The sequence below is a fragment of the Corapipo altera genome, unplaced genomic scaffold (genome assembly GCF_003945725.1).
Source record: "Corapipo altera isolate COAL_440 unplaced genomic scaffold, ASM394572v1 75, whole genome shotgun sequence".
NCBI lineage: Eukaryota > Metazoa > Chordata > Aves > Passeriformes > Pipridae > Corapipo > Corapipo altera.
The window spans coordinates 5,186,821-5,214,661 of record NW_020884887.1 but is presented as its reverse complement, the minus strand read 5'-3'; the positions used below and the strand labels follow the sequence as shown (position 1 = coordinate 5,214,661).

General features: G+C 41.3%; 1 protein-coding gene across 1 annotated transcript; it reads left to right on the top strand.

The window, feature by feature from the left end:
- The first annotated feature begins 1,250 nt into the window (after positions 1 to 1,250).
- On the top strand, positions 1,251 to 27,841 carry TTC1 (tetratricopeptide repeat domain 1). Its single transcript, XM_027643203.1, has 8 exons — positions 1,251 to 1,298; positions 2,135 to 2,464; positions 11,767 to 11,827; positions 13,059 to 13,171; positions 14,295 to 14,331; positions 16,076 to 16,224; positions 19,823 to 19,877; positions 26,642 to 27,841. The coding sequence occupies exons 2-8, from the start codon at positions 2,144 to 2,146 to the stop codon at positions 26,773 to 26,775; spliced, it is 870 nt and encodes a 289-aa protein (XP_027499004.1). The 5' UTR covers positions 1,251 to 1,298; positions 2,135 to 2,143; the 3' UTR covers positions 26,776 to 27,841.

Below are 27,841 nucleotides of genomic sequence, written 5' to 3'. Positions count from 1 at the left end.
TGCTTTGTCAAAACATTGGGTTTTTTACAGTAAAGCCAACTGGCAAGTTTACAGAAAAGCAGGTTAAGTAACTGTATTCTGCTGCTGCCGCCTTTAAAAATCTCCTCCATAAACTTGTAAATAGTGGCAACTTGCTTTCCACTGAAATTCATGTGTCTTGAAGTTTTGTTCTGCTTTATGTTTAAAAAAGAAGAGAGAAAATGCTGTTCAGGCAACTCAGGATTAGTATTTGTTAAAAAAAGCTCCTTCTTTGACTGAGAGCTTTCAGATATAACACGTATTCTCTAAGTAGAAACTCTTTCACCTACTCTTCATTTCTAAAATAATTCACTTCTTCTGCAAAACAGAAGTTTAATAATAATAATAATAATAATAATAATAATAATAATAATAATAGAAGTTATTTTCCAGAACGCTGAGTTTTAGCAACACAAATTGTTACACAGCTCAGTCCGTGGGCCTCACGTTGGCTCTACCTTACGAATTTTCTGCTGTAAATATTTAAGTATTTAATTATTTTAGTATTTAAGAACGTCTAAAGTGCAAAACTCAAGTGCATAACCTCCTAAGCCTCTGGCTGTTTGAATCCAAGAGTTTTATTCCATTTACTGGCAAAATTTAAGCCTCCCTTCATGGATTTCTCCTGGTTATTATTCTTGTGGTAGATGGTGGAAGGCTTTCTACTGATTTATTGAAACAAAGAAATTAACGTTGACTGGTTCTAAGCTACACAATTCTCATCATTTAATTCATAATTTAATAATTCATCTAATTAATTTAATTGCTCCATTCCTTATTGGTTAATCTGGTCCCCATTCTTTGGTTGTTTTATCATTCTTCCTTAGACAGAGAGTGTCCAACTTTCAGGCTGTCAACAATCCCCTCTGCATCTTCTGGTTATGTCTTTGAAGGACCGTACATTTAAGATCCCAGCTGTCCAACATTCATCTCCCTCAAGCTTCGTTTACCGAAGCTCATCAGAGCCAGTCGAGAGAAACTCAAAGCTTCGGTGGCTTAAAGATCAAACCGACAAGAGAAACCCAGCCACCTGTTGCTACTAATTAAAAATACAGGCAATTTATATCACTTCCGCCGCCCTCCCTTGCGCTCTCCTCACGCCCCCTCAGCCCGTTCCCGCCCCCTGCCTGAGGCAGGCGCGCGCCCCGCCCCACCGGACTACAATTCCCGGCAGCCTCCGCGCGTCACCTCCTCGCCCATTGGTTGTTCCGGCCGGAAGTGGCTCTCGCGGGCGCAGGGGGCGGGGCGGACGCCGGAAGCCGGAAGCGCGGCCGGCGCAGGTGAGTGCGGGGCCTGGGGCTCGGGGGCACCGGGGGTGTTTGGGGGGTCTGGCGGGGTCTGGGGCGATGGCTGCGGGTCCGCCCCGTGCCCCAACACCAGGACAGCGCTGCGGTGCGCCTGGGAGCCGCGCACGGCACCCCTCGGGGGGTGGTGGTGCGGCGGAGGGGCCGTGGGGCGGTTGGGGTGGGCGAGGAGCGCTGGGGGCTGTGTGTGGGCTCAGCCTCTCGGTGCTGGGCCGGGCTTGGGAATCTGAGCTCGGGAATTCACTTACTCATGGCCGCAGTGTCCCGGACGCGTGTCGCTGCAGTGCGTAGAGTCGTGGATAAGTTGTTCCCTCCCTGAAGGGTCACAGTTTCCCTCAGGGGATGCCAAAGGTATTTTTAAGTACTTTAGAGGCTTATAAACGTGTATAAAATAAATAATTGAGTTAAATAAGTTTATATGTCTATAAATATCTAGAGGGGAGGTGTCAGGATGGACCAGGCTCTGCTCGGGGGTGCCCAGCAATGGGACAGGAGGCAACGGGCAGGAACTGATGCCCAGGCAGTTCCACATGAACACAAGGAAGAGCTTCTTTGCTGTGCAGTGACCGAGCACTGGAGCACATTGCCCAGAGAGGGTGTGGGGTCTCCCCCACTGGAGATATTCCAGAACCCTTTGGATACAACCCTGTGCCATGTGCTCTGGGATGGCCCTGCTTGAGCAGGGAGGTGGGACCAGATGAGCCTCTGTGGTCCCTTCCAACCTGAACCACTCTGTGATTTGTTTGCTGACAAGTGTTTTATATGATCCTTATTGAGAGTTATTTCTTTCTCATTTCTAAACCCCCTCCCAGGCATCCAGCATGGAAGAATTTAAAGATGCAAGTCCACCTGAAGAGTTGCTCAGTAACTTAAAGCTTTCTGACCAGAAATCTGCAGAGACTGGCACCAGAGATGCCCAGAACCCCCAGACCACTGGGAGTGGATGTGCCCCATCCCCAGGCCAAGATCCCACAACAGATGAGTGTTTCCATGACTGTCAGGACTCCTTTGAGGCAAAGGAAGCTGTGCTGGATGACGAAGGGAATGTACAGAACGGTGGGAGTAGCTCGAGGAAGCAGACAGAACTAGATGAAGAATACTTACTAGAACTAGAGAAAGATATGCCAGAGGAAGAGAAACAGGTAATCCAAAGCACCAGTGCTGAATGTAAACAGAGAGATTTTCAGTGCAGAGTTTTCGAATGGTCTGTGACTGACATGAAAATGGACCTTTAGAGCCCTCATGGGTCTGCTTTTACTGTTCTTAATTTCCTCTTTTAGGTAACAAATATTTCTGTAGCTTTCCTTGCTGCTCTTAGTCATCACATTCCATTGCAGATTTTTGTCTGCATTGAGCAGTGAGAGAAGTGACTGTGACTCAGAGATTACAAGAAACAAAAATCTCCCTGTTCCATGTTACTTTAGTGTGTGTGCATCCATTGTTTCCCCCCATCAGCTGCAAGGTGCTTTTCCAAAACTCACAGCAGGTTTGAGGATAGTTTTCCTGGAAGGCTGGTTTATATAATCCAGCTAACTGGGATTAAATTTGAATGTATCCCTATGGATTACTTGAGCTTTAATCAAACAAAACACATTAAATGTGTGGGTTTGTTTACTTTCAGTGCAGTTACATTGGACAAAATGTTTGGGTAATATGGATAATGCTGTGGGGAGTAAGGAATTGGATCTTAGGGGAAGTCCAACAGCCTTTGGAATGGTGTTTACTCTCCTATGAGTCCGTGTGAACCAATTTTTTGACTCTCAGTCAGTGGTGTCACTTGACAGCAGTTGGTTTTCAGGGTTCTAAGATATTATGGTCATCAAGTAGTTAGAAAAAAGAACTTTTTTTGTTCTGACTTGTTAAATCACTTTCAGGATTAGACTGCTCACATGAGTAATCCAGTGAATTTCTGCTGGTTATTATCCTTGTGGCAGATGGTGGAGGGCTTTCTGCTCATTTATGAATTTTTTTTCTGGTCTTTTTTTCAGCTTTAGTTGGCAAATATTGGGAGAGTAAAGATGCTGCATTAAACCTGCCTCCCAACATAAAACTCCCCTCTGGCTCCCTGTCCTGGTGTTTAACTACACTCATACTGGAAACATTTGTCCTGTATTTGATTAGAATTTCTTTTATTGGAGCTCCAGGGTTCTGACCATCTTGGGACCCTCTGGGAAGTCAGTGTCTTGCTGTTGTTGTAGGAGGGAGTTTGTTTAATTCTGGGATTTTTTTTTTTTGCACAGGGGGGACTCACCAAAGCAGGGCACTCTCCACATGCAGCTCTCAGGTGCTGAACAGGGGGCAATAATCACTGTCTTTGGCCTGCTCGTCACACAAAAACATCTCCTTGCCCTTTTGTCTTTTCCAGTTTAGACTGAACAGTCCCTTTCTTCTCCTTGTATTTATTGTTTGCACAAGGAGCACTGTCATCATGAGTCACGCTGAGGCTGCTGCAGTAGCCTGGAACTTGAAGGCAACTTGAGAGTTTCAAGAAAAAAATGCTAAAAACCGGAGGGAAATTATGTCATAGAATTAAACCCCAGAAATTCTAGAGCAGCAGGCCTGGAAATTGGGTGTCTTAATTTTCATGTTGCTCTTCTTTCCATTGTATTGTTGCATAATCATTTAATTTTGCACCTTGATCTTTGCCTCCTGTCAAGTGAGCAAAAGAATTGGGACTGTTGAATCTTTGGATTCAGCTTTGTGGAACTCCACTTAAAGGTGCTATGAGAGTGCAAAATAGTAACTGATGAAAGCTGGAAAGATTTCTTTAGAGAAAGTATTGAGGCAGCTGCAGCTCTCACCTTTCTGTAGGTTTATTTCCAGTGGTACTGAGCAATTCTGCCCTTCAGCTTGGCTTGTGATTATATCTGACCAAACAGAGGGATTCTGTCTCTCACTATCACCACAAGTATTAGATTGGCAATTCTTTATGTTCCATAAAGAGCTTTCTGATTATATGAACAGTCTTTCAAATGTAGCTATTTTTTACAACAAAATATTGTTGGTATCTCTTACAAGCAGAGCTTGAGAAATCCTGAATCCAGAGAAAAATTAGAAGCTTACACAGCTGTTACAACTATCTTGCCCTGCACCACCTTGCATCTCTGTAGTAAAACCATAGGGATGGGCCATTCCTCAATTGCTGCTCCAACTCTTCTCACTGTACTTGGTGTTGATGGCTCCAAATTTATTTTTAAAAGTGAAACATTCTGATTATTAAAAGAATCTGTTAAATGATGCAGCTTTTAAGAAAAAAATACTGCAGTCACAGTCTGAAAACAGTGCTGTACATTCATTTATTCAGAGCTTTTAAAACTCCTTCCAAGTTACTCAAAAGATTTTTTTTTTTTTGAGAAAATGGGCAACGTGATTGTTTTCTTTAAATTGCAGCTGCAGAAAATGAGGCAGAAATATTCAGGAGTGTTTATTTGGCTGCTGAGGTTGTGAGCAGACACTCAGCAGTGCTGTGTTTGCTCCTCAGGCAGTCCTTGATGGGTTATTCTCATCCCTCCACAGCCTCCTGTGTTGTGCTGGCCCACCTCTGTGTGAATGTGCACTGAACCACTCAGGGGACTGATTCACATGAAAAATAAAGCTGTATTTTTAGATCAAGGGCAGTGCTGGTAAAAGCAGACATCAAACAGCAGCCTCGTGTTGGCACAGGGGGAGATGGATTCCATTAGAGTGCTTGTCTAAATAAGAAAAACTCCCTATGAACTGTTGTTGCAGCCCCAGCCATAAACTGTGGGCTCGGGTCATAAGGAGAGCTGGATGTTGGCCCTGCTCTGATCAAATTTATGGAGCTACACCTTAATAGATTGTTGGGCTTTTTGTAAACTAAGACCAATGCTGTGTTTCAGCAGCTTTAATAAACGAGTTCTATCGAGTGTTTTTCCCCAGTAATAGGCTGTAGAAAAAGTCTCTAATTTATGCTGGAAGTGCAAAGGCAGATTCTAGTCCTTGTTCTGTGTATTTATGTGTATCCTGGTGTGCAAACTTCCACAGCAGCAGCTCTGAGTAGAAATACTCACTTGTGCAGAAGCTGCTGCAGAGTGAAGGAACAATTGTTTGTGTATTTTCTTCAGTTATATTTCAGGAGCCCCTTACAATGAGATTTCTAATTTTAAGCACCGAGAATTCCTCCCAGGGAAACAGTATCGATACCATAAGAAATATTCTCTGCACAGTGAAGGAAAATAAGAGCTTGAAATTATATTAAGACACAAACCTGCAAGAAATATTCTGAAAAACAGATGCAGCATTGAGCCTGGTTATTTGGCTGGGCTTGCAATTCTGAGCTTTTTAAGAATTAAAACCAAAAATGACTTTTATAAGGTTTTGTTGCTGTTTCCAAAGCATTCTGATTGCTGCCTCAGCAGAGGCACTGAGCAGTAAATTGCTTTTGATGCATTATAAACAGATTTTTCTGGTTAGTTGTCACTGACAGTGATGGCTTTGACGTTGGTCTGGTCTGCAGGATTAATCCAAGGACACCCAACAGCTGTTCCATGGTAATTGTTCCAGCCTGCCCCATCCTCTTCTGGAGGGACACCCATTAATTAGGAGTTTATCCAGTACAACATTCTGAATCCTTCATTCTGAATCCTTCATTCTAAATCCCTCGTGCTCTTCCATCGTGACAGATGTTGTCTTGTTCTTGGGGCCTTGTCTGGCAAGGACTTATGCACCTGGCCTAGGAAGCTCTTTTTTTTGGATGTAGTACACTGCAATAAATATCTAATATTCCTCCAAAGCAGTTCCCTTCTCTGGGCTGTTCCATGTCCACTGACATTCCAGCTGGCTGGAATCACAGTCCATGTCTGTTCTAACAGTGGGAAATGTGTCAGCAGGACAAGGAACACAGCTCTGGTAGAGGAGATTCTTCATTAGTGTCTTGTCAGCCACTCTGTTCGAATTAAGTGAAACTGATTTTGAGAAGCAGCATTTTTGAGTTAACCCTGAGATTCTTTCTGAGCTAAGCAGTAAAATTTCTTTCTTTTTTTCCCCTGTTTTGTGCAGAAGCTCAAGGATATGTAAGAGAATATTGTCTTAAGAAATTTCCTTTAAGCTGCCCCCCTCCTCACCCTTCCTTTCTTCCCTGTGCCTTCAGGGTGATCCCATTGTTCTCCATAAATAAAAGCTTATCTATAGAATTGGCTTTTCCAGGGGTTGAACAACTGCCCTGGGATTTCTTCTCCAATATAGGTGTAGTCATTCATTTCAGCATTTGGTGTTTTCCTAGTTTCATCTGTCCAATATAATATGTTTGATTGTGTTAGAGTTGCTGGTTTTTTCTGTAGTGTTTACAAAATAAAAGCCAAGGTTGCAAGCAAAGCACTGCAAGTTGTGTTTTGGAACAGTCTTTAGATGTTGATCACCTGGAGATGGTCTCAGAGCTCTTTCCAGGAAGAATTATGTGGCTGGACCAAAAAAACCCAGATTATTAATACATAAAATAATCCAAGTGACTATGTAAAACTTATTACATAAATTAATGATAAATACCAATAAGGAATATATATTTTGTTAACAATTCTCATCAGCACTCACAATTATTTTGTATAGCAATAAAACTTGCAAGACAGGTTTCAAAGGTGTCACAGTGCAATCTTCTGAAATATAATAAAAGGTGATCCCCTTATTCAAATTACCTGCTTTAATAACCTGAATCCAGTAGACAGTACAGCACCTACACTAAATATTTATTGTTTTGGTCAAACTGGAAGAAAAGATGGATTGCTGGACTAAACCTGCCTTTGTCCTATGGCTTGCAAAATAGAATAAAACATCCTGTTATATTTTCTGAGTTAATCCAAGCTTGGAGAAGAACATTTGAGAAGTATATCTGTATCTGCTAGAGCAATTAATCCAAGAGCTGATAAGAAGAATTTTAATAAAATCTGGAATTATAATCTCCCCGTGTGATTTATAACTCTGAGTTACATTATTAAGCAAACATAGAAGTCTTTTGCTGGATGGCAGTTTAATACAAAGAGTGCAAAAAAGTATATAATTATCTTCCTTTGAGTGCTGCTATCTGATTTAAGTGCTATATTCAGTTTTGCATTTTCCTGTCAAATTGAGCCCTTTTCCACTTGAGGTGATGGATTCAGTGGTCAGCTCCATCTTTTCTCCCCAAGGCTGTTGCCTCTGGAGCAGGATGAGTGAATGGCACATATTGTCACTCAGGAATAGTCAGCTAGTCTGGCATGTTAACTTAAGCTGTCAGGGAGGGCTCTGACCTCCTTCCTTGTGTCTGGAAGTGCTGGTTCCAATTTTGGGAAAAGATGGTGATTTGGCAGTAGAAAGGCTGATGTGTCTTTCCCACGGATTACAGGGAGCAGGGATAGGCCAGGTCTTGCCAGGGCTCATTGCTCTGTGACCTCTGAAGTGTCCAGGGCAGGTTTGGCTCTTTTCAAGATGTGAAAAAATGGGGTTTTTTGGGGGGACTCCAACCTTAAATTGAAATTCAAATCCTTGAATGCAGGATACAGCAGTAGCTTCCCAAAACTGCAGGGGGAAGCAGATGACTGCTAATGAATGACTTTAGAATTGGTATTTGAAGCTGAAAAGTATGTTCCTTATCTGCTTAAATTCCTTGTTTCTGTACCCCACTTGAACTCCAGTAATTTAAATTCACTGCTTCTTGGCGACCTTCCAGAGGGGAGTGTGAGGGGCAGGTGTGCATTGTCACTGTGAAAATAGAGGAGAGAGAGCACAGTTTGCTGCTCCTGCCAGATTTGGAGCCAAGAACGGTTCCCTGGCAAAGGTGAATCAATTGATCAAACAAAATGCATAGGAACAGCCAGAGGAAGGATAGTTGGAATCGTTACAACCTGAGGGTGTTTTGTCCTTCAGCTCCCACTGGCTCTGATTAAGGATTTCACTTCCAGCACTTTTATTGTATTGGTTACTTCCCATCCTAACAGGGAAAATGTGTAGGTTGCTCTCTTCTCTCATAGCAGAATAATGCTTTAAATGCTTTTGTTTTTAACCCTGTCAGAGTAGCTGAGGTGCAGGGACTGTATGTGATGGCCTTACTTTGGAATTGCACTTTATTGTCACTAGGCCAAGGTGTCCTTTGTCATGACTTCAGATCAGACCTTTCTTCAGTACCACTGACTTGCCAGGCAGGTTTGTGTTAAAATACTAATTTCTTCTGAGTCTGGGATTGTAATTCAGTATCCAAATCTAAACATTTCTAATTAGATCCTTTAAAAATCATTTTACTAGTTACAGGTAGTTAATTCCTTCTGGACTATAAAAAATTATTTTTTTTTTACTTTGTACTAACTGCCACTTGGAATTTGTCATCTTCGCATTAACAAAATTTGAAAAAAACCCCAAACCTTAAGATTTTACTGATTTTGAATAGCAGAAAATCACAGAATGGAGTGTAAATTGGGGAAGTTGTGCCTGACCCCAATGTTGCACATGAGCAGCCTCAGGGAATGGAGTAGGGAGATGGCTTTTCCTTAGGCAGAGCATTCCAGGAGTTCAGGCTGACCTACTTCCCTGCTGAGGAAAGGGCAGCCTGCCCTGCAGCTACTGAAATCTTCTCCTGAAAAACGAGTGGGTGGGGACACTGAAGTGACATTGTGCAAAATTTGTCCCAGGGACAAGTCACTTGCAATTTTTTCCCTCTGGACTGATGTGATCACAGTACAGTGATGACCAGTCACTCTGCAGTAGTCCATGGAAGCTGGAAATTTAACATCCTGAGTGAAGAGTTGTGTCTTCTCACGGTGGTTTAGTTTTTTGGGGTTTTTGCCCTGAATTTAAATAGAACACAAGTTCTCCCCTGAGCAGCCCTTTCAGCTTAAATGTAAATTCAGCAGAATAATTGACTTTCTACTGTTTCGTGTTAGGATTTTCTGTTAAAGAAATGTATATGTGGAGGAATAAATTATGTATTTATTTCACAATCACACAGCCTGCCTTTGAGGGCAATGCCTTTAGGATGTGAGGGGCTGATATATTTTTTATGCTTTTACATTTTGTGGAAAAGCCAGAGAAATTTGCTTTTATATATTGCTTATTGGTCAGTCATACTTTAAATGCAAACCCAGAGTGGTGCATGAGGTACCCTACAGACATTGCCTTTTTTAAAAATACTTTGAAAATTTAAACAGTTTGGAACTGAAACTCATAATACAGGAATATCTTGAAAATGTTGGTCAGGCTCTAACAGAAATACAGGTTTTGAGCTAGGACTGCATTGCTGCTTTGCAGGGAGCTGAGTAGGTTGCAAAACCATACATGGTGCTTTTAAAAATGCTGCTTTGTTTCTTTGTTGTTGGTCCTTTTACTCTTCTTTTTTTAATATAAAGCTGCTTCTTCTGAATCTTTCTTGCTGCAAATCACTGTTTATATTAGCATTTAATACATAACTAGGGTGAAAATTTTGTAATAATTTTAATAAAAAGAAACAAAATAATGATAGTACAGGTAAAACTTTTCATCCAGTATTCCTTGGTTTTAGGCTTTCTGCTTCAGGAATAGCGTGACCATGCTGGAGTTCTGTTTATAAAAAAAATTCTTTCGTTCTTGTAGAGCTGTAACTCAACCCTGTGCTGCAGTGAATCAGCTAATGGCACTGAAAGGCCACTTCTAAATAGGTCATGAGCAATGAAGTCAGTAGGGCTTGTGTTTCAGGCATTTCTTTTCTTGAATGAGGGTTGTCTATGGAGATCTTTCCAGTAGGATCATCATCTCCAGACCTGTTCTGTGCTGGGATCTGGCTGCTTTGTTCACTGGTATGAAAATGTTGTGCCAACTTTCACTTTGTGTGCACTGAAGATGATTTAAAAACCCCTTTCTGTGCAGGCCCAGCTGTGTGTGACAGTGACTTTGCTGGAGCTCTTCTGTCTGTTCTTTGAAAATTTAGATGTAGCAGTTCCATATTCCCTTTGCTGAACAGCAGAGTCCTGCATATATACAAAGAATTCAGGATTTTAATGCAGCCTGAGCCTGAAGTGTTGAATTTGTATGCTCATATTTAGAAAGCCCATGGACACTGGTGCATTGTGGAAGGGTTTGGGTGGATTTGTCAGCCCACCCCAAGGAAAGGCATTTTCTAAATAGTGGGGCATGTTTTTGTCTGCTCTTTGTTTTGTGTTTTTTTTTTTTTTTTTAAATGCAAGGAGCAATGAGTATTAGAAAACATATTTAATGGGCAATAGGAACAAATTTCATGATCTGGGCACCTATGGAAAGGGTGAGATGAGATTTTGCTGTTAATTTTGTGTGTCACAACTGAGTGCTCTTCCACTGAGCCTGGTTTGCAGAGCATTGTGATCTGTTACTACCAAGGTGGTGACAATGGTCAGGTGAATTAATTCCCCAAACCAATAAAAGCTGGAGGAGAGAAGCTCTGCTTTTGCATTGTTTGTCAGCTCCTTGGCATAGCTGTGAGTGGTGCAGTGCTCCACACACAGGACTATATTTAGCTGTTTCCAAGGAGATGTTCTGTGCGATATTGATAATTGCATTAATCCTTGATTCACACAATCTGCAGGAAAGGAAACTGCTCCTTTCCCTAGTGCTGGCTTTTTAATTGCTCAGTGATCTGTAATTTACAGACACCTTGATTTAAGTCCTTTGTGTGTTGGGAGGAAAATCAGTGGTCAAATGATCAGTTTTCTACCATAGAAATGACTCACGAACTCAGGCACTGCTTTTTGATGTTCCTGAGTCTTAAAAACAACTGCTTTGTTTTCACTGGTGAGAGGAATGTCTGCCTGTGAAACACTTCCACTGTCAGTAGGTTGAAGGGGTGGCTCGATGACATCCTGTGTTTTCTGTGTCAAAGGCAAAGAGCCCCCATGTCAACTCCACTTGTGCCAAGATATTCATGGTTGAAAACACAACTCTGCTCAGCATGTGCAATACTCACTGTACAACAGAACAGTCCTCCTGTCTCTGGTTCTGATGGGTCAGTCACTCTCTGCCTAAGAAATCTTTCAGGGCAGTATCAACCATGGACCTTTTCTAATGCAATCAGCTCAACGTGCTTTGTGCATCCCTGAAAGTAACTGGAGATTGCTGGGGTGGAATTATTTCAAGCAAAACTTTACATTTAAAAGATATTCTGTGTAGTTGACCTGCAGTGACTGAATTAAATTCAGTTGGAAAGGAGAAGCAAACAGTCAGCTAAAATGCTAACAGATTGGTTTAAACCATGTAATTCACTGTGGATGCTCTTCCTGCACACTGGTGTCCATGAACTGGAGCTTTTTAATTGCCTTGTTGTTACACTCCAGTGTTTCATGGATATATAAAGTATATCATGTCACAGTGGCTACAAGCAAGCAAGCTTGGTAGTACTTAAAATTCTTCAGGTTATGTTTTATTCTGATTTCCATTCATACTTTATTTGGAACTACAGCTGACCTACTTGTTCATTTCAATTAAATACTTTGAGACATTGTCTTTTCTTTTGTAGAGAAGAAGAAAGGAGAGCACAATGCTGAAGGAGAAAGGAAATGAGCAGTTCAAGAAAGGAGGTGGGTTGATAATCTTTTAACACCTCATGGATGTTAGAGAAGCTTAGATTAATAGTCAGCCATCATGGTCATGTTGCAGGAAACCCATAGGAAGATTTCACACCTATCCTTGTTCAATTTTATCACATAATTCATTTTTCATCCAGCTCTAGAGAAAATAAAGAGATACCAGACCTCCTTTAGAGTTGTTTAAATAGCAAAGACTTGGATTACTAAAGGAGGATTCCCATGAAAGCTGAGTGTTTGATCCAGGAACGTGGTACAGAACTGCCTTCCAAGTGCTGGGGTTTCTTACACTGATCAGAAAAGGCTTCCCCTGGGCTCTGAGTTCAGCTAATGCACGTGCTTGGAAATGATGCAGGACTTGGGGGTCTGTAGCTCTCTTGTACCTTTGTACACTGCTTTTTATTAAAAAGCATAATGGGGGGAGTGGTTCTGACACCAGCCTTCCATGGGTGGAGGATTCACAAAGAAACCAGGAAATGCAGATTCCTATTTTCCTCAGTCAGCAGGGATACAACCAAGGAACTGTTGTACCCTGATAACCAGACAGTGGCCTTCCTGCTGGAGGTCTCTTATTGTGTGCTGAGAGAAAAGGATTCCTGGGGAATGATTTACCAGTTCTGGGAAGCATCAGAGCAGCAGAAGGAAACTGCCCAGCCCATGAAGGCCACAAGCCTGCACCGTTGGCTGAATCATCTTGTGAAGGCTCATCCACAGCTTCTGCTTGATAAATTCTTTGGCAGATCTTTTCAGTGTCCCTGTGCCTGCCAAAGTGCTTCCTCATCACAAACACACAGCCTTTGAAGCACCTGTGTGGCAGTAAAATCTCTCTGCAGTTGCTTTGAACAGGTATCAGTACAGTGACATGTTTCAGCACATGCTTCCCTTCGTATCAAGGATACACTTAATGTAAGGAGATTCTGCCTGTAAGGCTGGTACTCAAATAGAAGGAAACAATTTCAGGGATGAGAATTACACACACATCATGCTGCACTTGTCATACTGAGCTCAGGACTATATTACTGCTTTTATAAGGATGTGAATTTCAAAATAATTGTGTTTGATCTATGTACTACTTAGTAATGTACTTAGAGAGCTGGTGCTGATTCTGGTTTAATACTGCATCATACATGGAGAAATGTCTCCAAAGAAATTTCAGCCATGTGGTTCATGCATTTGAAATAAATGGTTTGGTTTGGGTTTTTTTTTTTTTCTATTGCATCTGCAGATTATGGAGAGGCAGAAGACTCTTACACAAAGGCTCTGCAGATTTGTCCAGCCTGCTTCCAGAAAGACAGGGCTGTTCTGTTTTCAAACAGAGCTGCTGCAAAAATGAAACAGGTGAGTGTTCTTTTTATTCTGTGCAATACTGTGTATTGATTCTGTGACAAATGCAATAATGAAGTGATTAGGGGTGCAGAAAGGAGGGCAAAGGATAAAGCTGTTTGCAGGTTTTGCTCAGTCTGTCCTCCTCCCAGTAGAATTCCTGGTACACTTGTTTTTACCGCAGATGAATACAAACCTGGAAGTTGCACTTGAAACAGAAAAATAACACAGTAACTCCTGTTCTCAGTTTACTGTCCTGGAAAAGCAGCTTTCTTGCAGCGTTCCTCCAGGATTGAGAGACGTAGCTCTGTTTAGAAATGTACCTTGCAGCCATACTTAGGCATAAATAAATAAATTCTTACTCAGCATAGAGTATTCCTGTTTGGCTGGAATTATCTGATTTGCTGTTGGGATACTGAGCTGTTTGAGCAGGCAAGAAAAAAACAGAATCTGTATTAAAAGATGCAGGTGTATATTTCAAATATGAAAGCTGTAAACTGAAAAACTGATCCAAATGTTAACTATTTGTATCCATGGGAAGCTAATCCAGTGATCCCCAAAGGAGCCCAAGATGATACAAGGACTAGTGTATCTCCACCAGATTGGTGGAACCCAACAGACCAACACATTACTCTGAAAACTGATTCATATTTTTAATAACTTCCCCATAAATTTGTTCTTCCATACCTGCTGCTCCCATTTTAGTTTGTGAGGCATTCTTCCCTGAGACAGCTTCTGGTCATGGAGGAGAAAATATTGAGAGCAGAAAGATTCCTACTGCTCAGATCAACAGCACAGGCTCAGAACAGCCCGATTTATTTTCTTTAAAACCTTTTACTTTAGATGAAAATAGGATCCCTGATTACACAAATATCGCAGTTCTTTGGAATGCCACACAAACCTGTTTATTTGCAGTTGTAAATAATCTGTTTCCCAAGAATCAGAGAATCACTGAGGTTGGAAAAGACCTCCAAGATCATCAAGTCCAATCTGTGACCCATCACCAAGTTGCCAACCTGCCCAAAGCACTGAGTGCCACATCCAGTCATTCCTTGAACACCTCTAGGGATGGGGACTCCACCACCATCATGAAGAAATATGACTTAAATCTAACAAAACTGTGTTGTGTTCTTTGTAGGACAAGACAGAAGCTGCTCTGAGTGACTGCACCAAAGGTACCACTTTTTTTTTCTTCTTCTTCTGCCAGATCTCTCCTGCATAAATTATGCCAGTTAGTGCCTTATTGCAGAGCTGTAATTTTGGGCATGAGGGTGTTTAAAGAATTTAATGGAAAGCTGTGATGGAACACACCTGATTTGTATTATTTCTTTTTTAAATGTCTATCAATTTTTTCCTGTCTGGAATAATTCTCTTGTACCAATAATGCTGCTCTTTGTACTTCTTTTTAAGAGGAAAGTCTTTTTACTATGGAAACTGTTTCCTTACACCTACTGTTTTAAACCCACTTCCACCTGCCATTCCCTGCCAAATCTTGGTTTAATCCCAGATTCCAAAGAACTGTGAGGCCCTATAGAGTTAAAAGGATAATCAAGTCCCTTTTCTGCACAGCTTTTGCTTTGTCACAAGGGCTTGTGCTCTCCCATTCTTGCCCTGCATAGTTTTCTCTCTGCACCTTCTGGTGGAATCATTTCAGCTGTGCTTTGCTTTATTGCTCCCACCCACTCACCCACACTCGAATATTTGTTAAACTCCCCATGACAGCTGGGGAAAAAAGCCCAAATTACCAATCAGAAAACTAATCCAGTGGCTGTGTGCCAGTACTGCTTGTACAGTAAATATGAGTTTGTACATGCTAAAAGTACTCTTGAAGGTACCAAATCCCAGCTGGCCTCTGTCACTGGGGGGGTTGGCTTGCTTTGGTGGTGGTGCAGTTTAAAAAACAGTTCTAATTCTGTAGTGGCTGAAGGGGAATCAATCTGCTCTGCAGCAGAGAGACTTAAAACTGCCAGTGCCTGACACTCCCCAGGGACTTACAGACTGCAGTGCAACACTTGGAGCACAGCAGAGCAATTCACACTAGCCTGCACTTGCTGACTGTAGCATTGCCTTTGTCCTTCCAGAGGAAATAAGCTAGAATGTTTAGTTAGATAATCCTGGATTTAATTGTCCCTAGAACCATTTTAATGGGCAGTAATCACAAAATGGACAGACCTTTCATATTCCCTCTTTCTGTGATGAAAAATCTTTCATATGCCCTCTTTTTTGTGATGAAGTATGGATTCAGGAGTTCTTGAGGAATTACCATTTGGAGGTTCCTGTTAAGTTTAGCATTCAGTCTGAACTGCTACTGAAAACAGTCATGGCTGCCAAGGGAACGAGGAGAGGAAGAGCTTAAATGCAGTTAGGATGCCCCTCTGCTGACTTGTAAAGCTAAAATAACTGTTTGTGGATTCCCAACCCAATTTTGACAGTTTGATACTAAATTCAGAACAGCACCAGTGATTCTCCTGGAGTTTGTCTCAACTTGAACTGAGATAAGCATGGAAATGCTTATTTTCCCTGCTATGTGTATCTTCAGGTATATTTAACTTTATCTGTGATCAAATAATATACACTTGTTAAATACACAGAAGCTGAAATATCTTACAGGTCCTTAAACTTTCTGAAGCATTAGTTAGAATCTCTGCATATATAGTATTGCAAAATTAAATGTTTGTACATTATAAATCACTTCCATCTGTGATAGATTATGGACATTAAGTGAAATATGATCATTTGCATGAGACTTTCCCAGGCAGCTGTTTGCCTTTCTGAATTCTGACTTAGCTTTTAAGCTCTGCTTGATTCTAAGTTACATTATAAAGGTAACTTAAGAATTTAATACACACACTTAAGAATTCGTTTAAGGGGTGTAGAAATGTCTCAAGTAAAATACTGTGCTTTGGTTTTGTTTTCCAGCTGTGGAATTAGACCCTCACTATATTAGAGCTTTGCTGAGGAGAGCAGAACTATATGAAAAAACAGAAAAACTAGATGAAGCTCTGGAAGATTATAAGGCAATCCTAGAAAAAGACCCATCAGTTCATCAAGCCAGAGAAGCTTGCATGGTAAGCCTTTTGTACTTTGGCCTAACTTTACATCTAATTTTGACTTCCTATTCTAAATATTCCATGCTATTTGTTTAAGCAGCTTCCTATGCAGTGGTATAACTGTTTTTTCAAGTCTTAACAAGTAGTGGTTTTCTCACCTGGTTTTACATAAGGAAGATTGAATGATCTGCCACAAATTCCATGACAGGTCTCTGGTCCATAAAGCAGAATCCTCCTTTTACCTTTGTAAAATGAGTGAAAGTAAATGTGTGTTCTGAGCTCTGAGCATTTAATGACCTGTTGGGCTGTTGAACAGCTCACACACACACACTTTCCAGTTCTCTGATCAAGGCTGTTAATTGTATTTCTGCATGTGCTAGAAGAGGTTGCCTGAACCTGCTGCATATTAGTGCCATCATTTCAATACAGATCTGCAATTTGGAGGTCAGAGTAGAATTACCCTCTAATGCAGCTCTTACTGGCTGGTTCATAACTGAGTGTCTGTCTTTCAGGAGAACTATTTTTCTGACTGGTTAATTTGCATAACTTTTTTTTTTTTGATGATTTGATTATATAATTTGGAAAAAAAGACAGGATTCTCTCAGTCCGTATGTTTGTACCTAGTTTAAAATGTTGATATTTTGTTTCTCAATTTAGCTGTTCTCCCTTCTTGTTCTCTGCTGTGCCTTCTGTGTGGATTGGGCAGTTTGAGTTATTTTACTAATGGTGACTGAAGTCTGCCATTTATCTTCAAAACCTCAGCCTTTTCCTGCAGGGAAAGGCACTTTGTGACTAGCAAACAGCCTCTTCTGATTCAGTTACTTTCTTCTAATATAAAAAAAATCTGCAGCTTAGTAATTCTTCAGCTCAGTCCTGTGTTCCAGTGTCCACTTTCACCACTTTCAATCAAATTACAAATACTTCAGAATGAAACATTTCTTGCAAAATCTTGGCCATTTCTTTGTACATGTAAGGAAGTGCTTTAAAAGCTTCCTTGGCTTTTAGGATGTGTCAGCTTGGATGAAAAAAAGATCAGCCCCTAGCACTTCCTGAAAGCCCAGCCTAACATGTAAATAATCCCTCCTCAGTGGGGATTTGAAGTCACTGCCACAACCTGCTGATTTGAGCTTTAAGTAACTCTTTGTGCAAAGCACCAGCAGGAAGTGATTTTTCTGATGATATTTAGTGTGTTAATGCTCAGTGTGGAAGTAGCTCTGGATTTAACAAGTTCAGAGAGGCTTTTCACAAAGGTAGCAAGAAGGGAAGTCTGTTTTCTGCAAACTCCTCTTAGAGGCTGCTGTTCTTGTTTTTGGAAAGAGGTTATAGAGGCTCTGTTGAAAGGACAGATGTGGTAGAGGTGCAGCCAGACAGGTGTGGTTTTGAAGGAACATGTGCTGATGAAAGGCAGCCACTCTGAAAAATGCAGGGGTTGCCACTTTTTATCCAAGTGGGAGCTGCAAGGCATGGCAGGGGAATGGTTTGTGGACACCAGAGAGCCTGGGAAGAGCTGAGCAGGGAAAACAACAACCAAACTATTTCTTACTTATGTAAATGTAAAAAAAAGAAAAAAACCCAGTAAAGATAAATGGCTGCAATTTGAAAATGTAATTCTTAGTTAGGCACCCAAATCTGTGCCAATACTTTATTTATAGCTGGTTAAATTTTCAAAGGGCACCATTATTTTAGTTCAGCTTCACATCAGTGAACCTGCAATGGATTCTACCCCAGAAAGAAAAAAAAACTATTTGCATCACCTGCAAATTTGACTCTAAAACCCCTTTGAATGTGTTGTTACAAAAATATTTTTGAAAGGCTTAATTGTTTTAACTCTCCAGTTGGGAAAATAAATCATTAGTAGTGATTCTCCCTCACCCTTTCCCCATACTGTGGTGTTGTGACAGATTAAAAATGGCCTTTATGGCGTATTAGGCAAGAAATCTTGCCTGAAAGGATTTCCTTTGGGACTGGATCAGTTGCACTGATGGTGGAAAAATATGCTGCTTAACTGTGTAACTCCTGTTATGGGTAAGGGTGTGATTCCACAGAGCAGCTGAGCTGACCTGCAAACCTTTGCTGCCTGCAGGGCTGTGCAGGGGCTTCCCTTGTGCCAGGGTGGGACCAGCTCAAGGCTGGACAGGCTCCCCAGGGCAGTGGGCACAGCCCCAAGGCTGCCAGAGCTCAAGGAGTGTTTGGACAATGCTCTCAGGCTCCTGGTGGGATTGCTGGGGTGTCCTGTGCCAGGCCAAGAGTTGGACTTGATCCCTGTGGATCCCTTCCAGCTCAGGATACTCTGTGATTCTCAGTCTGCCCCTCGGGAATGGCTGGATCTGTTTAGACTGGTTGGAACCCCCTGAAAGTACAGACACTGCCCTTTATACCTCAAGCAAAACCATCCTTTTCTCTCAGAGACTGTGCCTCTTAATAATCTCACAAAAGAGCCCTTGCTGAGTCCCCAGTGAATCATAAGTGCTGCTGTTCCTCCTGGCCGTCTTCCAGGAATATTTTAGAATAATCAGTGATTTATTCTTAATTTTTGTGGCTGGAAGTGCAGAGGTTGACTGATACATGTACCTTCTGCTCCTTCACCTCATTTTTCCAGGCAGGGCTCACATGTGGTGCAGAACACTTTGTACAAAATGCCCTCAATTTACACTGCAGTGGGATTTAGGATGCTCTGCCCTGAGTTGGTCCTGCTCTTTGTCAAGTTTCAGGGGAGAATGAATCTATTGAGGCTGAAGCTTAAAACTTCTCTCTTGAAAAATCATTAGGGAAATCCTGACAGTTTTACACTTCTTAAAGTATTCATCATAAATCTCTAAATTTCACCATAAACCAATTTCAGCTGTAATGTTGACACCACATATGTGGTTAATGTATCTGACATGTAGGAGCTTTGCTTTATTGGAAGGTAAAAGTGCCTCTGCTTTGCAGAAATATCACAGCAGTTTTTCTCCCTTGCTGGCAATGAAAATGATGCAGCAAGAGAATCTGCAAATTTGCCCCACTCACTGTTACAGCAAATCTTCCTCCTTTCTGTACCTAGAAATGATTTCATATCCTGCTTTAGGGAGTGTCATGACCTTGTTAAATGACAGATTTAAAATAATAAATACACAGTAGTTCTTTGCTTTGACTCCTGATTTGTTACCTGCTCTGGTATTTCAGCTCTGTTTATATTTCAGGAGTGCAGGACTGGTCTTCTGATTTAAACCCTGGTGTCAACACTTCAGTTACTTTTGAACCTTCAATGCCAAACTAACCAGTTTGAAATGATCATGTTTTGTGGTCAAATAATCCCTATTGCTGCTTTCCTGAAAGTTTAATTATATGGGGTCAATGTTTAGGTTTTGTTTTTAACAGATGTGTAAATGTTATGTGAATTTTTAGCTTCCACACAGTTTTTGAGGGATTGGCAGGGCAGATAAAATGCTTTACCAGAAGCTGTACTTTGAGATAAGTGTCACAGGCACCAGATAAACAGGTGTCCATAAGCACATAGAAATAGATTTCTGGAGTGAGAAATGTATCCTGGATATGTGTATAAAAATCCCATCATCTTAGCCTACAGCATTATTGAAAGCATGGGTCTGATTCCAGTTTTTCTGTCTCTCCACAGCGATTACCGAGACAAATTGAAGAGAGGAATGAAAAATTAAAGAAAGAAATGTTGGGTAAGTAGCATGTACATATAACTTCCATAATAACCTTCATAGTCTACTGGAAAAAAAAATTAAAAAGCATGAATAGAATCTCTTGTGTAAAATTTAAGAAGGTAAATCTTAAAGGAAATATTTGTGTTAAACAAAACTCCTGATTTCTTTGTAGTTCTCTGTTCCTTGGTGTCACCTACAGTAAGTGCTGGCCAAAATAATTCTCCCAGAAAGAAAATTACATTTAAAGAAAGGATACTTAAGACCTTCTAAAACAATTTAATATTGAAGTATGTAAAAGCTGGAGAAAATGGTTTGAAACAGACCAATTGCTCTGCCCTTTCCCTGCAATAAACCTTCAAAGCAAACATTCCCGTGGAAGGGATAAACCAGGGCTTTCACCAAACCTTTATGTAAAAGAAGTCACCCAGCTGTAATAACTGAGGGTGTTTGATCTTGTGTCTGAAGAAATAAATTTGATTCTTTCTGTGGCACTTCCAACCTATAGACCTCCAAGTCTTCATGTTTACCTTGTTTTATACAGTATCTCATTACTGTTTGTTTGGAGACTGAATTGGACCTACCCAGGCCTTGTGTGATTACATTTCCTAATGGCACAGTTCATTGTGTCTTGATTCTTTGCAATTCTACAACAAAGGACTTGTTTGTAGAAAAGATAATTTAATTAATACTACTCATCTGAATGTCTGTGCCCCCCTCACCATGTTGTGTGGTATTGCTTGGATAACATCTTAACTGGGTTGATGTATTTGAAAAGGATAAATACTTAGAGTGCCCAAGCAAGGTTGGTTTTCCTGTGTAACATTAAGTATAAATGAAATAAATAAATAAATAAAAAACCCCAATTATATGGTTAAACTAACACTTTTGAAGGGAACCTCTTGCCAAAAAAAGACTGCTGTCAATGTTGTCTCCTCATTAACAGGGTTAGTTAATTCTTACAGGTTCAGGCATCCCTGTGCTTTTTCAAGTGAGGAGTTTTTTTAATATGGATTTTTCATTTGCACTGTTTAGAAAAGCCACACAAAAGAGCAAAGACCAGTGACAGTGTAAGAGAGACTGTACCTGCCCTGCTTCAGAAACAGCTCTCAGGAGCTCTCTGCTTGTTCTGGGTGTGACAGGCAGGAGATGAAATGCTGTTTCAAGATGAGTAGGCTTGGAGGGTTTGTGATGGGAAGGGGAAGGCAGGGTTTTGCTGTTCTGCAGAGAATCAGGTTAAATAAACTCAGCCTGTCTAACTCTGACACTGATTCTTAATATATTTAGGAAGAAGAGACTGTTTCAAGGGCTTCTGCTGAAGCTGATATTTTTCTGTAATTTCTTTTCTTGATCTGCAGACACTGATTTGCTCTTGCTTTGTACCTGCTCTGACCTGGCAAAGTGTCAGTGAGGCTTTCTAAGGCTTTACGGGATCAGATTCTGTTTCCACCATTGTACTTAGAACAAGCCATAAATAAAGAAGGTTGATAGTGCTATAAATAAATGAGAAATGCAGAAAATCTCCAGAAGGATCAGACCCATTTGTAGGACATGGGATGGCTCTCAGCACAAAATAATATGAAAATTCCTGATCTTTTTTGAACTCTAAAGGGCCTCACTAATCACAAAGGATGAAACAATAAATTCAAACCTGGTTCTATACTGCTATTTTTTTGCCTAGATTTCATACTATATGTGATCTTTTTTAGAAGGGTTAAAACTTTAAAAGTGGCAGTTAGCATTGCAGAAACGAACTGGTCGTTTGGCAACCAGTTCAAAAATTTTAATTGGGTTCTTGAGAAATAAATTCCTTCTCAATGATGTTACAAACATACAAAGAGTTACAAACATCCAGGAGAACCAGACTAAGAGCAGACAGTACAACATATAACCTTGTGTTCATCCACAGCCTTTGTGTGTGACAGGATTCATCTAAATTGTCACATGTGTTGTTAAATTAGATGGTGTCAGTGAGGCAGGTGATATTATATTCTTAGCACTGCTTGTGGTCCCCAATGTAACACAAACTGAGGGGGTTTCTATAATTTATTCTCTGAATAGAACACTTGAAATTAAGTCAGGAATATGGGCAGCTCATTTTCTTAAGTGTTGTGAGATTCCCTATATCTTGTTGGTAAGAGCGACAGTGGTGAGGTCATGGAGCTACCCATGGGGGCCTGGGAATGAAATACTTCCTAAGGTTTACAAACTGCTCCTATTCTGTCTGAGGTCAGGGAAAAACCCTTACAACGAAGAAGGAGGGTTAGATGGGAATTCTGGAAGACAACAGACTTGATATAGTGTGGTGGTTATGAGATTGCTTTGGACTGTTTTTGTTGTACAGTGTATTTGTTCTGAGCTGTTTCCGCTTGTCTTTGTCCAGACTTTTGTTAATGCTGTTTCCCAAGGGAGTTCTGTGTCAGGATAGACAATGGCTTGTGGCAATCTGTCAGGGGATGCTCTGACTGAGGGTTCAACAGTGCTGGGTGCCTTCTTGACTTCTCACAGGGTCAGCTCAGGTATCTGGGTTGTACTCCAGATATTTTGGTTCCAGGAGACCAAGTCAGATGCATCCTAATAGTTCCAGGCTAGGCCTGCTCCAGGAGCACTGATACTAAATTGAACTTACCAACAAAATCTTTAGAAAGAATGTCCCAGTTCATGTTTTGGCTCCTTTGAAGTTTGGATATTGAGTTGGTCCTTGTCTTAATGAATCAGCCAAATAAATGCTAAGCTTTTATTCTTTCACTAAAACAAATCCAGAGGTACCCAACTAACTCCCACTGTCCTGAAAACTGGAGCTGTATATAAACAAACCAAAATAAATAGAGTGCATCTTCCTCCCTTCCCAAGTGTGTTTCCTGTTTTCCAGTGCTACAGCTCATTACCACATAGTTTGTCAGAAGCTGAAACCACTTCTGAAGTGATTGTGTGTAAATAAGTCAGAGTACACATTCTTGGCTAGATTCTTCCTTCCTGACTACCTAAGGAGGAATTCTTGTGTGCAAGTGGTGCTGCATGTGACTGATGAAGTCAATGTCACTAGAAAAATCCTATTTTCTGGCCAAACCAAGTCCATTTGAGCTGTGTGTTCTGCAAGGATCTTACTTTTCCAAAGCTGACGTTTGTAAGTTATTTTCATGTTTTCCATTCAGCCTTTGCAGGTCAATTCTTTTGTCACTGAAGTTTGCTCAGGCTGAAGTGACCTCTGAGTTCCACATCAAAGAAAACTTACCTTAGAGCACATTTGGGAAGTAGCTTTGAAATCCATTTGGATCTTTCCCTTTGTGCTTTCATAGAATGAGTATCCTCTGCCTCAGTGTCTGTCCAAGGATGTGAACACACAGTGACCATTTTCTCTCTTCTTTTGTATTTCTCTTCTGACCTCAAACCCAACGATTTCCAGCTCTTGTGCAGCAAGCAAGTCTTGTTTAGAGACATTATAATTATTGTGATAAGGAGGACCACTCTTTTGAGGAGAGGGTGTGAGGAGAGGGGAAGTTTGGATAGTTAGAGGAGCTTGGGGGCTGTGACAATGATACAGCTACAGGGGAACCAAAGATATTGGATACAAAAACCTGGGATTGAACTTGACACTGTGTATAGCCCATCTTACACACACAGAGTTCATCAAATCAAATTAAAAACTGGAGTTATAAATGAGTGCCTTGCAGAAAATAGGGAACTGTACTGGATTATCAGTGTATTACTGGGAAGGCTCTCAGAGCACATTACTGGGCCTTCCTGACAAAAAGAGATTTTCCAGCTACCTGACATCAGCAAAAATATTATAAGGCTTCATACCTAGAGAATTATGTTTTCTGGGGGTTTTTTGGATACTGAAGGTTATGTTGTATTTACAACTAAGCTGCTAAATCCCAATAGTGCATATAGGGATGTCACTTTAAATAGTTAAACCAGAGCTAATATACAGTTTCCTACAGTTCAGTCCTCAGCATTTTGGGGAAAGGAGAAAGATTTGCCCTTGCTGTTTTTATTGCTTTAAAAATGTCGATAATACAGAAAGTTACACAGAGAGGAGACCTCATCAGGAAATCTGTCTTTTATCCAAAAAAGAATCTTAAACAATATGTAGCTTTTCAACTTCCAAACACCACGTTAATACCAGCAAATAAACTAGAATTATTGCCAGAAAGACTGAATAGCAATTAATTTTGGCTGTTACATCCTAATGTAAATTGTGAGGAAGCTTTTCCCGCATTTGCCTTTTTCAATAGGATGTTGAATTGCAGTTTAGGTGAGTGATGAATCACAGACTTCTGAGGCCTAAATTGATTTTTACCAATGAGTTTTCTCTTTAACCTCTGAATATTGCTTTGTTGAAGAAACTTAATGTGCTGGAGTTGCAGATGAAAAGTAGGCATGGTCTCTCTAAAATAAAAAGAACAAAATCTATGAAAATAAGGTCTCAGAGAGGAGAGTGTGACCCTGCCTGGGGACAAGGAGTGTGTGATGGCTGGGGACTCTCTGCAGCTGAGTTCCAGCCCCACGTGCCTTTTCCTTCCTCCAAGCACAGGCTCTGTGCTAAGAGAGCTTTTCTTAACTACAGATCCTAATTTAGGGATGAAAGGAGGTGGGGGAGGAGGAAACACTGCTTCTCTACAATGATGGGTTTATGTGTGCCAGGAGCAGCTCTGGGCTGGAGTTCCCGGAAAAGCCAAGGCTTTCTTCTGCCTCATTAACAATTTATATTCAGTGTGGCTGCCCCAGAGCCATTGCTGTCTGTGGAATGAAGTGATAGAACAGGAAGGTGACCTGTGACTGTGTTGTTTGAATTATTCAGTCGCAGTGAGATGAAGAATAAAGTACTAAATCTATCATATGGTCTCGGTTCTCCCAGAGAGCTGCCCCAGCTGCAGGATCCCAAGGCATCTGGGATGTGTTTATTGGCTCTGGAGTGCCTGGAAAAGAGCATCTTGCTCCTTGCATTAGAAAAGACCTTTCACAGTTTCCTGACACAGGCAAACCAGCTGCAGGGCCTGGGGGACTCCAGCCATGCCAGACTCTGCCAGGCTTCTCCCACCACACAAAGACACGTCTCACCCCAAACCTGAAGCTCAGCAATGACCAAATGTTTGCCCAGAAGTATAATAGCAACTATTCCTGTCACTCACACAGATGCTACCAAACAACTTCATGGGTTTATAACCAAAATGCTTTTAGAGTGCACCATAAAGGTATGAGGTTAATAGTTAACTTACCTTAAACAGGGTGTATCTTAAAAAAACCCCACCACCAGTACAAAGAGGTTAATCCTACCTGAGCTGCTCCCTGGAGTGACTTTGGCCAGATCCCTGAACCACCTCCTGTTAATCCTCACATTAAAAAACAGTCAAATTGAAGAAAAATTGTGTCTCACCACTCAGCTGCTTTGGTAGGGTCAGGGGTAGGGTTGGCTTTTTTTGAGACTTGGATATGTTCTGTTTTGAGCACAGTCACAGGCAAAGCACACATCTTGATCTTTCTGTAAAGAACTGACACGGGGCTTTCCTGCTCATGTTTCTGTACTTTCTCCCTGCTGTGAAGTTCAGAGGAGGCCATGAAGTTGATAAAGGGATAGAGCACCTCCCCCCTGGAGACAGGCTGAGAGTTGGGGCTGTTCAGCCCAGAGAAGAGAAGGTTGTGTGGAGACCTCAGAGCCCCTTCCAGTATCTGAAGGGGCTACAAGGAAGCTGGAGAGGGACTGTTTATCAGGAACTGGAGTGACAGGACAAGAGGAAATGGCTTCAAACTGACACAGAGTAGGTTTAGATGAGATATTAGGAAGAAATTCTTCCCTGTGAGGGTGGTGAGGCCCTGGCACAGGTTGCCCAAAGAAGCTGTGGCTGCCCCATCCCTGGAAGTGTCCAAGGCCAGGTTGGGTGGGGCTTGGAGCAACCTGGGATAGTGGAAGGTGTCCCTGCCCCTGGCAGGGGACTGGAACGAGATGAACTTTAAGGTCCCTTCCAACCCAAACTATTCCATGATTCTACTGCTCCAGTCTGGCCTAGCACCAAACAGAACCCAGGTGAGGTGACCACAGTGACAGGTGTTTCCCTTGACTGGAAGCACCTCAGGTAGGAATGGCTGCTGCAGCTGCTCAGGTGGATTTTCTGTGTCAGCTATTGCTGTTGTCACATTCAACTCCCAGCAAAATAAAATCCATTCACTGCCCTGAGGGATCAGTGCAGGTGGAAGGCTTTGGGAAGGTTGTGTGTAGTCTGGGGATGCAAACCCAGGTTAGGCTTCAACTTGTCCAGACTTCTCTTGTTTGTTCTTTGGAAAATCAGTCTACAGTTCATCAGTGAAGCCAGGAGGAAAATAATGTTTTTCTTGGAAAACTGACCATCTTCTTCCTTTGTCTTGTCATGCCAGGGGCTCAGTCACCCTCTGTTCAGCCAACAGTGAAGTTGTTACCTCTGCTTCTTTTCTCATTTCATCTATTCTATCATTTCTATATATGATTTGTTTTAAAATATGTCCTTTTGTTGTCCTTCCCCTTTTATAGGTGTAGCAAGATTAATTTTCTAGAGTGAGAAAGCCTGTATGATACATATATATTGAGAGAAGTCTTTAGATTTTATTAACTGTCATACCCTGTGAATATTTAACAATGATTTCTAATTCCTGCTAAGAGCCTAAATATTAACAAAATGCAGAAATTTCCACAGCATTACCTGAAATTAATGGGTAAATCAGTAGAGCTGGACTGTAGTTGGGCATAATTCAATGGGAGTTTTCTTTTTGCTCAGTTCTCACCATGTTCTCTTGGATTTTCATTGCAGGCAAACTGAAGGATCTTGGGAATTTAGTTCTCCGCCCCTTTGGCCTGTCAACAGAAAACTTCCAGATAAAACAGGATTCATCAACTGGCTCATACTCCATCAATTTTGTTCAAAACCCAAACAACAACAGATAACATGGATTCAGTCTGGCTCTGCCCGTGTTCTTGCACGTCCCAGCGACAGGATCCCAAACACCCTTCACCCTCCCCAGGGGATGAGACTCAGTATATTCATTTCCCTGCTTGTGAAATTATTTGCAATGTGGATGTAAAGCAAGTCATTTGACTTCTAGTAGTGATAACTGTGTCCAGTGTGTGATTTATTATTTTTTTAAGTATTTTTTCCCTTCCCATGCGGTGTTTGGCTCATCCAAAAGGGAGGTTCCTTGTTTTAGCCCACTCAGTGCTGGCAACAAAATTCTAGGAAGCAGTTCAGGTGAATCCAAACACTCACCCACCTGAGGCCAGGAACAAAGGCTCATGGTGTCCTGGGAATTAGGGAATCTGCTCAGCAGGTGGTTGTGACTGGCAGCACCGTGGACACAAGCTCTGGAATCCTGGTTCTTTGTAATAAAGGCTTGGTGGTTGTTTGGTTTGTGAGGTTCTTGCCTTGTTTGAGTCCTTCTCAGGGTGGTTTTTGTAGTTAAAAGTGCTTCCAGCCACCCACAAATAACACACTTGCAAGACAATAATAATTGGAAACATTTGATTTTTGGCCTTGCTTAGAGCAATATGAGTAATTTAACCTGAGGCCACCCTCACAGCACAGTTCGTGTACTTGTTATTAATTTTTCTGAAGGCAACAACAAAATTCTTGTGCCTCTTTACACCTACACACTTTGTCATGGTACCATCAAATTAAATTTGCTTGTGTGAGATTCATTCATGTTGCAGATATCCACAGTGGCAAACATGAGTTGATTGCAAAAGGTCTTCACAGCATCCTGGACCTTGAAGAGTTTGAAGTATTTATAGAACGAGATGATCTCTGAGGTCCCTTCCAACCCAAACCAGTCTGTGATATATAAATGGGTTCTGCTGAGGTGGTTCATTCAGATTTTAGAGAAGGTGCCTTTTGTAATTCCTGCTTTCTGGTTTTTATCAATGCTGAAGTGTTTACATTGGAGACAGATTCTTCAGTTGTCTCCATGCAGGTTTCAATACATGATGTAATTAAATAATTAGCAGTGGCTGTCTTGGC